The following is a 15678-nucleotide window of genomic DNA, read 5'->3' as shown; positions in this document are numbered from 1 at the left end:
ATTATATATGTATGTATATATATATATGTGTGTATATATGTTTTATACATCTGTATAAAATTAATGGTTTAATTACAATTATTTAAAAAATAAAATAACACCAATTAATACAATTTTTAAAAAATTTAAATTCTCAGGTTCTGTCTGTACTGTATATCTACATTTATGAACTTTAAAACAGTACCATGCCAAATGTGCCATATGGGTAACAACATAATAGGTAGAGACCACAACCTGAACCATAGAAAGTTGCTAGACTTTGACTTCCATCAGAAATGGCATGACTAAGAACATATGGATTATGTTCAATGTACCTTCATAAACTATATATATATATACATATCCCATGCAACTTGATTATTTCAATAATAAGTAAATACAGTCTCCATTGTAAAATGTAATGTTATTGTAAGCCTCTACAGCATAGGTACAAGAAAATATAGTATTTTATTAAGTGTGTGTGTGTGTGTGTGTGTGTAATGTGGCCCTGCGCTCTGAATAACATATTCATCCACCTATATGCCAGAGATGGGCAACACTATCACAGCATGGGCCACAAAATGTGATAGCATCAGATCTGAGGGCCACGTTATCAACATTTATGTCAGTATTTAGAATAATGACTGATCTGAGCATTAATAATGTCTATGGTTTTGTGGTTTTCTAAGTTCTTGTTGTAATTGTATGTATTTTTCTGTAATTTTCTCCATTTATGTTGTCGATTTGTGCATTTCTGGGGTCACTTTCTGCATTTTGGTTGTTGTTTTCTGTATTTTCCGGTCATTTTGTGTAATTTTGTTGACAGTTTGTGTGTTTTTGAAGCTATTCTGTAATGTGTTGTTGTTCCTTTGTGTTTTTGTAGTCATTTAGTTTGTTGAAGTGTGTGATTTTGTGTACTTTGTGCATTTTGATTTCGATTTGTGTGTTTTGTGAGTTATTTTGTGTATTACATTAGGCTTTATATTTCTTTCAACTTCTTGAAATGCAATTTTTGGGGGATTTCTTTTGGGGGGCGCACAAAAATAGACCAAGGCCCCATGTGGCCCTCGGGCCACCAGTTGCCTATAGCTGCTAATCGCGCTCCCAAGTGCCACAACGTGTGCGTGCGTCTCCAGATCCTCCACGCAGCGTTAAAACGTGAATGAACCACAACAACAACAACACAGTGAGGCGCTCCGGTGCTGCTGCTGATCATCGCATCCAGCGGGATCATCCATGTAAACCTCTGCTTCTGGTTCTCGTGTTATGTTTGGAGACGATCTTTTCTTTTGTTTTTGTTTTGTTTGTTTTTTTGGAGGAATTTCTCACAGTACATCCGGTGCGCGCCCTCGTTAGGAGACAATATATGTGCTCGGTGCACGCGCAGAGGTGGGAGTGCGTCTGTTGTGATTTGATATCAGTTCAGCCTGGTTGTTTTTCTTCTTTCCCAGGACACTTCAGGACTAAAGTCTGTGGACGCGATGTTCACTGACTGAGCAGCTTTGTCCTACTTTTCTATTTAAAGAAAAGAGAAGAAAAAATAAACCAAAACAATGAATTTCGACCAAATCCTCTCCGCCATTGGAGGGTTTGGCAAATACCAAAAAATTCTGTACGTGTGGATATGTTTACCTCAGGTTCTCCTCGCCTTCCACATGATGGTGAGTGTTTTCACTGGAGCCACACCGCCCCATCAGTGCAGGGAGCGTTCCACGTGGAACAGGACCAGGAGCTCCATGATGGCAGAGAGCATGGCGTTGAACTTCAGCCTGGTCAACACATCTTGCTTCTCTGTGGATGAGCTGCTGCTGCTGCAGGGCAACAGGACCCAGCGGGTCCCCTGTAGCCACGGATGGATCTACAGCCAGGAGACCTTTGAAAGCACCACAGTCACTGAGGTAAAGGCCACTGATATATCCTACTCAAGTGCAAGTACTGTTACTTGATTGAAATTGTACTCAAATATAAGTACGTCATACATAAAATGCTCAAGTACAAGTAACAAGTTCTGATGAAGTACGGCCGGGCCTGCAGAATATCATGTACTACGTTACCGAGAATTCAGTCAAATGACTCGGTTTCATCGAGTAAAACAAATGAAATTGTGGGACATAAAATCGTAATTTACGCTGAATTGCCTTTGAAACGATATATCACACAACCATGTTCCGATAAAATTAGAAATTACCGCAAAAGGGGGTGGGGCCCCCTTTCAAAAAAGTTTCCGAGAAGCTCTTGACATCCGCTCATTGAATGTCCATGTCAAATTACCGCCTGATTCAACGAGCATTAACGGAGGATTGGTCATTTGAAGAAATGGGGCCCCCAGGGGCCCAGTGGCGCCCCCGTGGCACATACGGAGTAATTGGCCCCATTTATATATTGGTATCTGTCAATGATTCTGTACCAACAACCATCATAATATTTGACTCGCGAATAAATGAGAAATTGACTTCGTTTTTTTCTTTTTTTGGGGCTTGTTGGGGCCTAGCTGGGCCCCAAATCGAAAATCGGGCTCCAAGCACGTTTGAGTGAGTTCCATAGTGTGGCTTGTTTAGGACACAATCAGCAATCAATCTAACTAAGCTTTTCATCCTTTTCTGAGAAGTAGAGAAAGCATTGATTCCTAAAACAGGTATTTTGATACAAAATAAGCTATACAATTTTTTAATATATATATATATATATATATATATATATATATATATATATATATATATATATATATATATATATACGTATATTTATCGCCAAAATGCTAAACTTTTCTTGAATCTCGATATAATGCCCAGCCCTAATCTGTATAAAACAAAAGGTTTGTTCATGTGTACAATTCTTTTCAAAATAAAAATAACACCAACTAATGAAATTCAAAATAAAGCAATTCTCAGGCTCTAATTAGTTTTGCTATATTTATGAACTCTAAAACTGAGAAAATACCCAGCATCCAATGCTGTTTTGGCACGGTGCATTACGTTTAATCTGATTGGTTGGCTGTGATGTGATGCATTTGATTGTTGTCTGCTAATTTCAGTTTTTGTATTTTTCCAATGATCACTTTCAATTTGGGTATAGAAAAAAAAAAGACATAAGAAGACAGATACAAATGGTGTCAATGTCTACAACAGTCAAGCTCTTCTCTTGGAGAGCTTTTCCACACCCTACAAGTGCATAAGTGCATTATAGAGTGGGATGAGGTAGATGCTATAATGGCTTTGTGGTGTTCTGTGTGTTGTAAGGTGTGGGCATTCCCTCAATTTATAGACAGAAAAAAGAAAGATTAATTTAGATCATATAAAACACAGACTTTTAATAATGGTGTTTTGGACATTAGAATTGAATCAAAGGTCCTCATACAGCACCATAGACCTATACCAGCAGAACTCAAAAAAAGGTGTTGAGGTGGGTGTTCACACAATACGTCACAATATGTCAAATAGCGTATGGGGCGCCGATTTTAAAGTTGCGCATGCTAAAATAAAAAGCAACTTTTTGCAACATTTAGCAACAAACCACGATTAAAAAACCCGTGTGTTACTTTTGACCAATTTTTACAGCAATATTTGTGAAATTTGTGATATTTACTTTTCTCGTAAAAATATAATGTTGATGTAAAATTTCAATCTAAATGTTAAATATTAATTGTAAATGTTAAATATTAATTGTAAATGTTAAATATTAATTGTAAATGTTAAATATTAATTATAAATGTTAAATTTAAATGTGAAATGTAAATCTTAAATGTGAAATGTAAATCTTAAATGTTAAATCTAAATCTAAATGTTAAATCTAAATCTAAATGTTAAATGTTACATTTAAATATAAATGATAAATGTTACACTTAAATATAAATGATAAATGTTACATTTAAATATACATGTTAAATATAAATATAAAAGCTAAAAGTTAAATCTAAATGTTAAATGTAACGGATGAAACTAAATATTTAGCTAATATGCAAATTCACCAGAAGTACAGAAATAAAAGCTCATTGAAGGAACAATAGACGAAATAGATGTATATTCAACATTTAACATTTACATTTAAGATTTAGCATTTAGATTTAAATGTCACATTGAGATATAACATTTAATATTTAGTTTTAACGTTCAACACAAATTTTTAAACGTGGTTTGTTGCTAAATTTTGAGAAAAGTTGCTGTTTATTTTAGCATGCACAACTTTACAATCGGCGCCCCATAATGTCTGGATATATATACAATCACTAAAAATTAAAAAAAATAAACTGTGCCTCTTACTGTAAAGTTGTGGGTTCAACAGTGGGACCTCGTGTGCAACAAAGCTGGACTGAACAGCCTGGGATCATCCATCTACATGTTGGGTCTGTTGGTGGGGTCGCTGATATTTGGATCAATGGCTGACAGGTAGGATCTTCACAGAGCTGCCTTTGAGCCTTTGAGCATTCATCAGCCACAAACTTGTGACTTTAGCGCACATCCAGATGCTCAGCATCAAAGCATGTCTGCAGGACACCAACTGGAGCCTTTGATGTACAGTATGTAAGTAGGGCAATAGGCAAATGGTGGCAGTGCAGATTCAGAGAAGAAGATACACATCAGTTGGATAAAAACAGTTTATTGTCTTTTCAGGAAATGTACCCACATTTTTCCTCCTGTGTGATAATGACCTACTTCATATGTCATCAACCATTTGCGATGTAGAATTTTTAAGATCTTATGGCTCTTTTGTACCTCTGCATTTCTAAGGGTCAATATTATGCTATTAAATGAATAAGAAAAGAAAAGTCATGAAAAGATACACATTCTGTGAAATGGGTGTTAAATTGTTATCATGGTTGTTTTTTAAAAATGTTATTTCATTGCAATAGATACAGTACTTTTTCTTCCAAAAGCAAATCTGAAAATGAAATGAAATTATTTTGCTATCCTGGACTTAAAATCACTTAGTACTCCACCATGAGTCTGTTCCACCTATTCAATGTGAATTCATTTATTTTGATGAGCAGGAAATGTGAGGTGGGTAACCAGCTAGTGTGAGGCTCTTCTTCTTTAGATAAACAAGAAATATGAATATTGATGAATACAAAAATGTTTGTATAAGCACCAGCAGACCCATGCAACCCTGAACAGGAATAGGTGGTTTGGAAGATGAATTAAATAAAATGTAAAAATCAAGAGCCTATCCTTAAAGTCAGAAAAATGATCATCCATTGTTCTATGAATCTGTGATAACCACATTTATTTATTTATCTGAATAATATCCACTGTTATCCAGGAAGTTTATTGTTATTTGTGCCATAGTAAATAGTCATCTTAAAGGTGTAATTCCTTGTTTCAATCAGAAATAAAATGGGTTAAAAGTGACCGAAAATGGTGAAAAACAGTGGTGAAATGGGATTTCAAAAAACCACAGAAATTGGTTAAAAGTGTCAAATTAAGGGTAATGTAATTTAAAAAGTAGGAACAATTTCCGTAGTTTGAACTGGCAAATAATGGGCATGACAAAATCTGGTTAAATTGGCAAAAATAAGCATAAAATATGGTGAAAAGATGTTAAAAGTGAGAATAATGGGTCAACATATGTGACAGTAGATGGGGAAAGTAATGGAAAGGGTTTCTAAGTGCTGAAAATGTCTTGAAAGTTAAAAAAAACGTGCAGAAAAGGCATTGAAATTTCAATGGAGAAGTGGCAAAAATGGGAGTTATGTAGGAAAAAAGCATTAAAAGGAGCAAAAATATGGCAAGAAAAAGTGATGAAAATAAGTTCAAAGATGACAAGTTTGGTGTAGTTGTGGAAAAAGGGGAAAAATAAACCCCTGATGTAGGGTACAGTATGTGCCCCTCATTGTATCTGCTTAGAAAAATAGGAAGGAAGGTTTTTGCAGACGTCTGCAGATGACAAAATGAATAATTGTCTCTCTTATGTTTGTATAAGGTATGGTCGGCGTTTCGTCCTGCTGTTGTCCATCGCACTCCAGACCATCTTCGGAGTCACTGTAGCTTTCGCTCCAAACTTTACAGTCTATGTGATTCTTCGTTTTATTGTCGGCACAACTATATCTGGAATTATCATCAACGCCTTTGTACTTGGTACTGACCACCACGCACGCATGCACACAATTCCTAACCTTCTAACAATCTACATGAGCTAAGCTACCTTCCTCTTTTGTGCTAAGCTAACCTAACCGGCCTTTTATTTTGAGCATTTTTTTTTGTCAGTCAGAGGTTTATTATTTGAGAATGTACGCATTTAAAGTTGACTAGTGTGCTAATTAAGATTATATAAAACAAACGTTTATTTTTTTTAACTATTGGGTGATGAAAAGTAAAGATTTATACTGTATCAGGTGTCAATGTACACCAGGATTTGGGTAAATTACATTTTTCAATTACAATTACATCAACCAACTATCTATGTTTAACATCAACTCAATTATGACTACAGTGACTGGCATTTTTTTCCAATTCCAATTAAAATTGCAATTATTATTTTTCCCCTGAAAGTAAATTGCAATTACATTCCGAATGTCTAAAGTTCAATTACAATTAATCACAATTATCGCGCCTGAAATAAATAACCCCTTAAGACTTAACCTTCCTCTTGTGTGAGCTTTCTGCTAGCATCTCTAATGATAACGGGTTGGTTTTAATTCGTCTTAAATCAGCTGTAAAATATACTAAAAATATTATCTATTGTCCATTTTTTTTTCCGTCTTTTGGTTACTTTGTGAGGCATCCTTATCCATGAAAATATTGGTATTAATACTTTTGGTGTGGGTGTCTAAGCCTTTTTTTTATGTCAATATACCCTCGATTTCAGTTATTATTATATTTTTATTAAATGGTTACATGATCCTCAACAGAACTGACTTTATATAAAACAAATGTTATTGATTGTTAACTACGTATGTGTGTAAGCCATAACACTCTATCATGTTTAATTGAATTGTAATTGACAGTTTTTATAGTTTCCATGCCATTTACAATTACAAAGTCCTTTATCTGAAGTCAATTACGATTAAAACAGCAACATATTGTTTTATATACTTATTTATAACTAGGCAAGACCTATACTTGCAAGGCGAATATGTATTTGGCAATTGAAAATTGGTATATACTGTATCTGGATTTGTTGGCAAGTTATACAATGCAGGAAAAACAGAAGGCTGACCTTGACCTTAAATATGACCTTGAGCAAAGGTCATGGTCACACATTGAAAGGAAATGTTGTTCAATGGTACCTGTCTGATTGCTGTCTCAATTTGTAGCCAAGTTATAGGGAAACATAATATTCACAATATTTATTTATTTATTTATTTTTTGTGACGACATAAACTTTGACCCCTACCGATCTTTTTACTGGCTTTTTTTTGTTTTGTTTTTACCTTGCGCAAAGGTCAGGGTCACACATTGAAAGGAAATGTTGTTCAATGGTACCAGTCTGAGCACTGTATCTCAATTTGTGGCCAAGTTATTTTTTTGTGACGTCATGAACTTTGACCCCTACTGATCTTTTTACTGGTAGGTTTTACACCTTTGGTCTAATTAAATAAAATACTCCACTTGAGATGAGCTTTTCATAAATGTAAGCATTAAACTTGTATGATAATTATTCAAAAAGATATGGAAAAATAAGGTTTTTGACATTTGCCGCGTCCTTGACCTTGACATTTTGGCTCCGAATAAGGTCGACAAATCATCCTTGACATTGTCCCTATGAGATGACATACATGTCATTAGTGCTCATTAATAGCCTAGGGGGAGTTATGAAACGAAGGAGTTGCGGAAGAAAAATATTAAGAACTCCTACGATTACAATGTATTTGGCAATTTTGAATTGTCAAATACAATTAACCTCAACCCTGATGTACACCACAATAATACAGTGTCTGTGAAATCCTTACCACTTTTTTCCTCTACCTCAAAGTTCCAAACCATGACCTTTATTGAACCCAGAACCCCGTGGTTTCCCCTCTCCTCTCTTTTCCCTAAAGGCACCGAGTGGACATGCACTAAAAGACGCATGTTGGCTGGCATCACCACAGACTACGCCTTCGGACTGGGTTATATGCTGCTTGCAGGAATAGCGTATTTGATACGCGACTGGAGAAAGCTACAACTAGCTATATCAGCCCCTGGCTTCCTGCTCTTCTTCTATATATGGTGAGAAATTCCACTTGCACCTGGACATTAGATTCACTGTCTATTCATACATGTGAATGCCTTCTTTGTCTTGCCTCTTCCTCCTTCGTCCTAATCGTTCACTTTTTCTTGCCTCTTTTTTTTCCTCTGTGCCTTATTTAAACTCTATTGCCATGTTTGTTGCATGCTCTTCCTGTCCTTTAACAGGGTCCTCCCCCAGTCTGCGAGGTGGCTGCTGGCTAACGACAGGCGAGAAGAAGCTATAGCACTCCTCCGCAAAGCAGCACTCGTTAATGGCCGTGTCTTGCCGCCTACTGTTCAGGTGTGTTAAGCTTAAAAGGTCCAGTATTATGCTATTTTTTACCCATCCCCAATTGTTCCCCAACCCCAATAACATAGTATTTGAGGTTTATTTTCCTAAACTCGCCTGTTTTCCAGAGATTTAGCCTCTGAAAAGTCATGCATATGCAAGAGTATGCGTGTCTGTAGACACAAGCAGCTATTGTGGTTGTGAGTCTGACAAACGCTGCTTCAGGGTGTGTGTTTATCACAGCAGCAGCAGCAGGATAGTAAATCATTAACATTTACTTCCTTCTTCTCCTTACCTCTACTAACCTCAGAAATAGTCCATTTAAGATGATAGTCCATTGTTGTGTCCTACTGCTGCGTCACATTGGGTCACAAACACGTCAGATCATCCCATAAAGGCGATAACGGTTACTAAAAGTGAAACGGATTGTGAGCAGGGAAGTAAACTCTCAGCTGAGTCAAACACTCACCAGAGCTGCTATGTCACATTCTTGTCCTCCTCACCTCTTCTTACCACAGAAACAGTCCATTTAAGGTTATAGTCCATTGTTTTGCATTGGGTCACAAAAACATCAGATCATGTCAAAGGCAATACGAGGCGGTATACGGCTGCTAAAAGTGAAACTGATTGTGAGCACTCATTCTGCACTTTGGATTATTTATATACTCAACATAAAGATATTAACTGTGATATTAATCTGCCTTTGCCAAGTTTGTTTTACCAGTGAGGTAGTTTGAGAGGGAGGAGTTCACATTCTTATAGTGTAGGAGGGGCAAGGATTGTCAGGAGGAGGAGTTTCCCTATAATGGCGCATGGAGAAATCCAACTCACCCTTTTGGAGCTCACTATTTACAAAATGTGTAATAACAAGTGAGGTAGGAAACAAAAAATTTTCAACTTTGACCCTCTGAATGAGGCTAAAGAAATGTATATCACTGTAGCAAAGCCCTTATAAAATTAATTTTTCTTTAAGCTCAGTAACATGAGTGCAGAAAACATGTTTTGGTAGAGGCTCCTGAGAGATATTTCTTTTATTTCTGTCTTTTTCAATGTTAGTCTCTTGTAAGCTCTGACAATCTGTTGCTTTAGCTATACGCTTGGTTTCCAACAGACACACTTTGTACAATGTTCACATAACCCCCAGGTCATGTGTAGTATGCTAGACTGGATCATGGTGATATATCAGTCAAAAATGTTTGCGCCATCCTCCCCCATTGTCCGCACCCCTTCCCAGAGCCCAAAAATCTCTGTACACACACACACTCTTGCTTCTGGTTCTCACCTGCATGAGAGCTGTTTGCAGGAGGCCTATTAATTTTTACTTGTGACTAATTAGAACACAACTGAGAAATAGTAGTGCTCTTGTCATCTGTCCTTGGAGCTGTTCAATTAAAAGATCCAGAAGAAGGGAGAGAAAACCTTACACTTCTTTAAAAAAAAGCCAGCTACGAGTCGTTATTTTGCTATAGGCTAACATAGAGCTAATTGTTGGTATTGTAGCATAATAGGTTAGCGATTGAAGATAAATTACTGAAAAGTGTTCAAATCAGAATCTTAAAGAAATCCAAATCTACTCTTTGAATTTTGGCCTCTTGACAAAGCACTAAAAATGTTGCTTTATAATCATTTCAACAGACGCCTTTATGTACAAGGATGCCTTTCACATGTGTGAAATCAAGTCTCCAACTCAACTGCCCAAGTGAATATTTGTACCACTATAATTGTCTTTCACTGAATGTTAGCTGTTGATGATTGGTGAGATGACCTGTCCAGGGTGTGCCTTACCTTGGCAATAAAGTCAAACATGAGAACAAACCAGCAAAATAACAAAAAAGCTTGAACAGCTTCAACCACTGAGGGATGAGTAAACTACAATGTTAGAGTTTATTACAGTGAATCCAAAAACAATAGAGGAGACTGTTCAGCAGCTGAATCCATGAACGTGTTGCCTTGACACAATACCCTCAAACTTCTTTAAAACTGTTGTAAAGTCAAATGTCACTGATTTGTGTCAGATACTTAACTGCTCATTCCAGTCAGGCACCGTATCAACATCCCTGAAAGTAGCTGCTGTGAAACCTCTGTTAAAAAAGAGAACACTGGATGCCTCTATACTGGCTAACTATAGACCAATCAGCAACCTTCCATTCATGGCCAAGATCATTGAGAAGGTGGTTTTCAACTAACTGAGTCAATTCTTATCCTTCAACAAAATATTTGATACGTTTCAGTCAGGCTTTCGTTCTCATCACAGCACAGAAACTGCTCTGATCAAAGTGATTAATGACATAAGGTTAAACACTGATTCCAGAAAAGTATCTGTTCTCATTCTGTTGGATCTAAGTGCTGCGTTTGACACTGTGGACCATACAATTTTGTTGCACAGAATATCAATGTCCTGTGGGGTTCCTCAGGGCTCTGTTCTTGGACCCCTTCTGTTTAGCCTTTATGTGTTTCCTTTAGGACAAATTCTACAGAACTGTAAGGTTGATTATCAGAGCTACGCAGATGACACACAACTATATCTATCACTGAACCCAGATGACTATGGTCCAAATGAGGTGTTGTGTGACTGTTTAGAAATATTAAACTGCTGGATGAGTGAAAACTTCCTTCAATAAATCATGACAAGATGGAGGTGATTGTCTTTGGTAACAAGGAAAAGAGGACTGCTGTCAGCGAGTATCTTCTACCACCTAAAGAACACCACCAGAGTGAAAGGTTTAATCCTGGTCTTCAAGGGCCACTATCCAGCATGTTTTAGATGTTTCCCTCTTCCAACACACCTGATTAAAATGACCAGGATCGTTATCAGGCTTCTGCAGAGCTTGATGGTGAGTTAATCATTTGAATAGGGGCTCTTGAGGACCAGGATTGGGGACCCCTGGTAAATGTTGTTACTGATGATTTTAAATGTTTTTGCTACTGATTTTAATCTTGCTGTTGAATGTATTTTGTTGCACTTTTTGATCATGTAAAGAACAGTTGAGTTGCCTTGTGTATGAAATGCGCTACACAAATAAATTTCTCGTGCCCTGCCTTTGCCGAAATAGTCATGGCTCAAACCAGAGGTACTAGAAGATATATGAACTGATGGTTTGGTGGTTTGGATATTTGTGTGATGTAGAAACACTAAACGTTTGTCCATGTGCACATCAGGTTGAAAAGTGTGAGTTTGCAACTGGAGGGACGCAAAGACACTCAGCAATCGATCTTGTCCGGACAGCCCAGATGAGGAAGAGATCTTTCATCTTGTTCTACATCTGGTGCGTAACTTTATGTTATCAGTATGAGTTTAAACGCAACCCCCTTAACTCTCTTTTCCAGGTTTGTGAATGTCCTGGTGTATTATGGCCTCTCGCTAGGCGTTTCAAGACTTGGGACGAACGTCTACTTCACCCAGTTTGTGTTTGGATTAATTGAGATCCCGGCTCGTTCTGTAGTCCTCATCTTCTTACCCTTCAGCCGTCGGTTCTCCCTTTGTGGCTTCCTGGCTGTTGGTGGGCTCGCTTGTTTACTAATGTTGGCCATTCCTGCTGGTAAAATGGACACACAGTGGTTACAAAAGTTACCCAAATCTTAAAAATCTTCTTGAGACAACTTAGAGGGCTAAAAATTACCATTTATTTTTGTTTTTGTAGATCATCCAAAAGTCTTGACTGGTCTAGCCATGGCAGGGAAGTTTGGTATAACTGCATCTTTTGCTACTATTTATGTATACACCGCTGAGATATTTCCCACTGTTTTAAGGTAAGACATTTGACTTCATCTGCAAAGTTTTCCAACTGTATACCTGAAAAAAAACAAATCATGCTGTTTTTGTGCTTTCAGGCAAACAGGAATAGGGGTAACCAGCATGTTTGCAAGAGTGGGGGGTGTCTTAGCCCCGGTTATTAACATGCTGCAAAACCATAGCCCGGCCACACCGCTCGTCATCTTTGGCACCTGTCCTCTGATTGGTGCTGCCCTCGCCATGGCTCTGCCAGAAACTGCTGGTCGATCTCTTCCAGACACTGTGGAAGATGTTGAAAACTGGGACATTAGGTACTTAATAGGAAATGTTTTAACACAATTTAACAACACAATGGAATGATTTGCAGATATTAAGGTTCAGATTAACAATTGCGTAATCCCCAAGATAGGATTTTCAATTCAGACACAAATGAAAACTGTCTTGGTTTCAAATGTACAGCTGCTTACATGTGTCGACACTGTCTGGGTCACACTTATATGCAGGGGAGGACTGAAACAAAAAGTATTGATTTTTATTATTATTCCCCTCGAAAACCCTAAAAAGTGGAAACTTTTTTACCGATTCCCTTTGACCCATTTTTCTCCCTTTTCAAAAAGTTCTGACACATTTTTCAGATTTTTTGCTTCCTTTTGCTAATAAATACCCCTTTTCCTACTTTTTGTCAATTTTTGCAAGTTCTTTTTGCCACTTTTATCCAATTTTTGTCCTTTAATTTTTTTTTCCACTTTTCATCAAAATAAGCTAACTTTTGCCCAATAAATACCACAAGTTTCCTTTTCCCCTACATTTTGCCTCTTTTTGTGCCACAATTTTGCCCGTTTTCACTATTGTTGGCCACATGTTGCTCATTAAAGCTACCTTTTGCCATTACATAGCACCCAGTTCCTCTTTATTTGCCAATTTTTTGGCCATTCTTCTGCTTTTGGATTATTTTAGTCACTTCTCACTCTTTTTTTGGCCCTTTTGGACCATTCTTGGCCACCATGTTATTCGCTCATCAAAAAATCACAACAAAAAAACGTAGCGGGCCGAACCGACCCACTTCGGGTCGACGACCCATGGGTCCACCCCTGCTTATCTGTTCCTCAACCTTGTACCAAACAAAACTAGGAGAGAATAACTGAGCCCACACATCTCAACCAAAAAACCCAATACAACCAATATCAATATCCAGATAACTTTAATGCATACACCACGTCCAAAAAAACTGTGAATTTGACAGCAAATTTTGATTTAGTTTTAGTCAAAATGTAGTAAATCTGTTACAGATATAGTTTACTGAAAAATGAAGCACAAAAGTGTATGCATTTTTTTTTACTATTAATGTTTGTAAATACACACAGACAGATTTGACTTGATCAATGCATAAGACCACATGATCACATGTGTAATGATCGGATTTTGTCCCATGTGATGAAGTTAAAGTTGAGTTTTTATTACTTGACAAAAATATTAGGATATTTTGATAAACTAGTTATTGTCACTTTAAAAAAATGTACTTGGACGAAAACTATTTTTTGTTTTTAGTAAACAAAATTACCACTGGTACAAAAACATTAACATCGTCCAAACAGCCAAAGATAGTGACAGGGTCAGCCTGGTTTGAACCAGGAAACAACACACACCTACAAATTCTTTGTTTCTTGAATCATGAGTCTGCAACTTAAATGTACAAAATGAGTTAAACATTTACACATTAGTGTGCACCAGCTACAGTATATCACCCTCATAACGTTACTTGAACAAGCCATGGAAGCTTCCCATCCATGTCCTTGTGATATACATACAGGTACTTCTTTGTTTATTGGTGGCTGACTTTATCTTTGTCTTTCCACGCAGGCCACCGTGTTCTAAAGAGAATCAGCACAAATGTGAAGATAAGAGCCAGTCTTCAAATACAGAAGAGAAACAAGAGCTTCAATCTCTAGCCACTCAGACTTAATGATGTTCATAACTTTGCACTTGTTCAATAATTTACAGTTTTATACAGCCTAAACCTTTATACAAAGTAAGCAGGTACTGCATGTCAGGGTGTAATTACTAAAAGCTCTATGCAAGAAACCAAATCATGGTCCGCACAACAAAGCAAGCACACAGTGTTCAAGCACAAACCAAGCAAAAGTAGCCAGTGAACTTGCAGTTTACAAACAGCTTGTTCAGTCAGAAGTTTACACATTTGTCTCAGGTTTTAAAAAGTTTTGGTACATTTGGTTAGACAGGAGTTTACAGATGCTTAGACTGAATGGTTCGTATACGGTTTTATGTCTGTAAACCAAACACAGGACTGAGTTAGACAAGGACAAGTCCTGGTAGTCTTAATTCCAGCAAGTTAATTTTGTCTTCTTTTTGAATAATATGTTAATGTTGCATTTATTCAGACAACTGTTTTTTTCAGGAAATTTACTTTAATCTTGATGTTTCGACTGTCAACTGCCAGTCTTCTACAGTCTGCCGATCGCTTTGATGTGCCCTTGACTTCCGCGTAGTAATTCCAGCAAGTTTATTTTGTCTTCTTTTTGAAAAGACAGACGCCTCTGAAGAAGACTGGTGGTTGACAGTCAAAACATGTCAGGAGATCAAAGTAAATTAGCTGGGAAAAAGAAGTTAAACAATAAATGAAACCTTAACATATTATTAAAAAAGAAGACAAAATAAACTTGCTGGAATTTTTATGTGGAAGTCAAAAACACATTGAAGCGATCAGCAGACGCCTCTGACGAAGACTGGCAGTTGACTTTTTTTCAAGTAATTTACCTTGATCTTCTGACATGTTTCGACTGTCAACTGCCAGTCTTCTACAGTCTGCCGATCGCTATGATGTGTCCTTGAGTTCCGCGTAGTAATTCCAGCAACTTCAGTTTGTCTTCTTTTTGAAAAGACAGACGCCTCTGAAGAAGACTGGCAGTTGACAGTTGAAACATGTCGGGAGATCAAAGTAAATTTCTTGGAAAAAAAAAAGTTGAATAATAAATGAAACCTTAGCATATTATTCAAAAGGAAGACAAATCGAACTTGCTGGAATTACTATGCGGAAGTCAAGGACACATCAAAGCAATCAGCAGACACCTCTGAAGAAGACTGGCAGTTGACAGTTGAAACATGTCAGGAGATCAAAGAAAATTTCCTGAAAAAATTATCCTGGTTGTCTTGTTTAGCAGCTGTTTTTTGTGTAGATTTCCTACAATACACAATGTTAGCCTTTTCTGACTGATCATCTTTCATGGATTTTATAAAGCACTTCCATGATGTTGTCATATAAACGTGTGATATCTCTGAACTGTCTTTGAAACATGTTCGTGTTTTATGAAAGCAGCTGCCTCATCTCCTCATCTTGAGCCAAGATATTTGCATGCACTATAGTCACTAGCTTTGTTATGCCTAATGTGGCTTTGTTAGATGACCGTAGCTAACCCCAGGTAGTTTATTACTGGCTATTATGGAATGTGAATGTAATGGCATGTGAAGAGATACTTGATTTTTTTTAAACTATTTTTCATGTATTGAATTATACT

General features: G+C 37.1%; 1 protein-coding gene across 1 annotated transcript; it reads left to right on the top strand.

Moving 5' to 3' along the window:
- Positions 1 to 1123: 1123 nt before the first annotated feature.
- LOC114472411 (solute carrier family 22 member 13) lies at positions 1124 to 14585 on the top strand. The gene is made up of 10 exons (XM_028461663.1): positions 1124 to 1877; positions 4261 to 4364; positions 5896 to 6050; positions 7955 to 8123; positions 8310 to 8424; positions 11572 to 11678; positions 11740 to 11951; positions 12054 to 12162; positions 12244 to 12456; positions 14006 to 14585. The coding sequence occupies exons 1-10, from the start codon at positions 1533 to 1535 to the stop codon at positions 14106 to 14108; spliced, it is 1632 nt and encodes a 543-aa protein (XP_028317464.1). The 5' UTR covers positions 1124 to 1532; the 3' UTR covers positions 14109 to 14585.
- The last annotated feature ends 1093 nt before the right edge of the window (positions 14586 to 15678 follow it).

The sequence above is a fragment of the Gouania willdenowi genome, chromosome 11 (assembly GCF_900634775.1).
Source record: "Gouania willdenowi chromosome 11, fGouWil2.1, whole genome shotgun sequence".
Taxonomy (NCBI): Eukaryota; Metazoa; Chordata; class Actinopteri; order Blenniiformes; family Gobiesocidae; genus Gouania; species Gouania willdenowi.
This window is presented reverse-complemented; position numbering and strand designations above follow the sequence as displayed.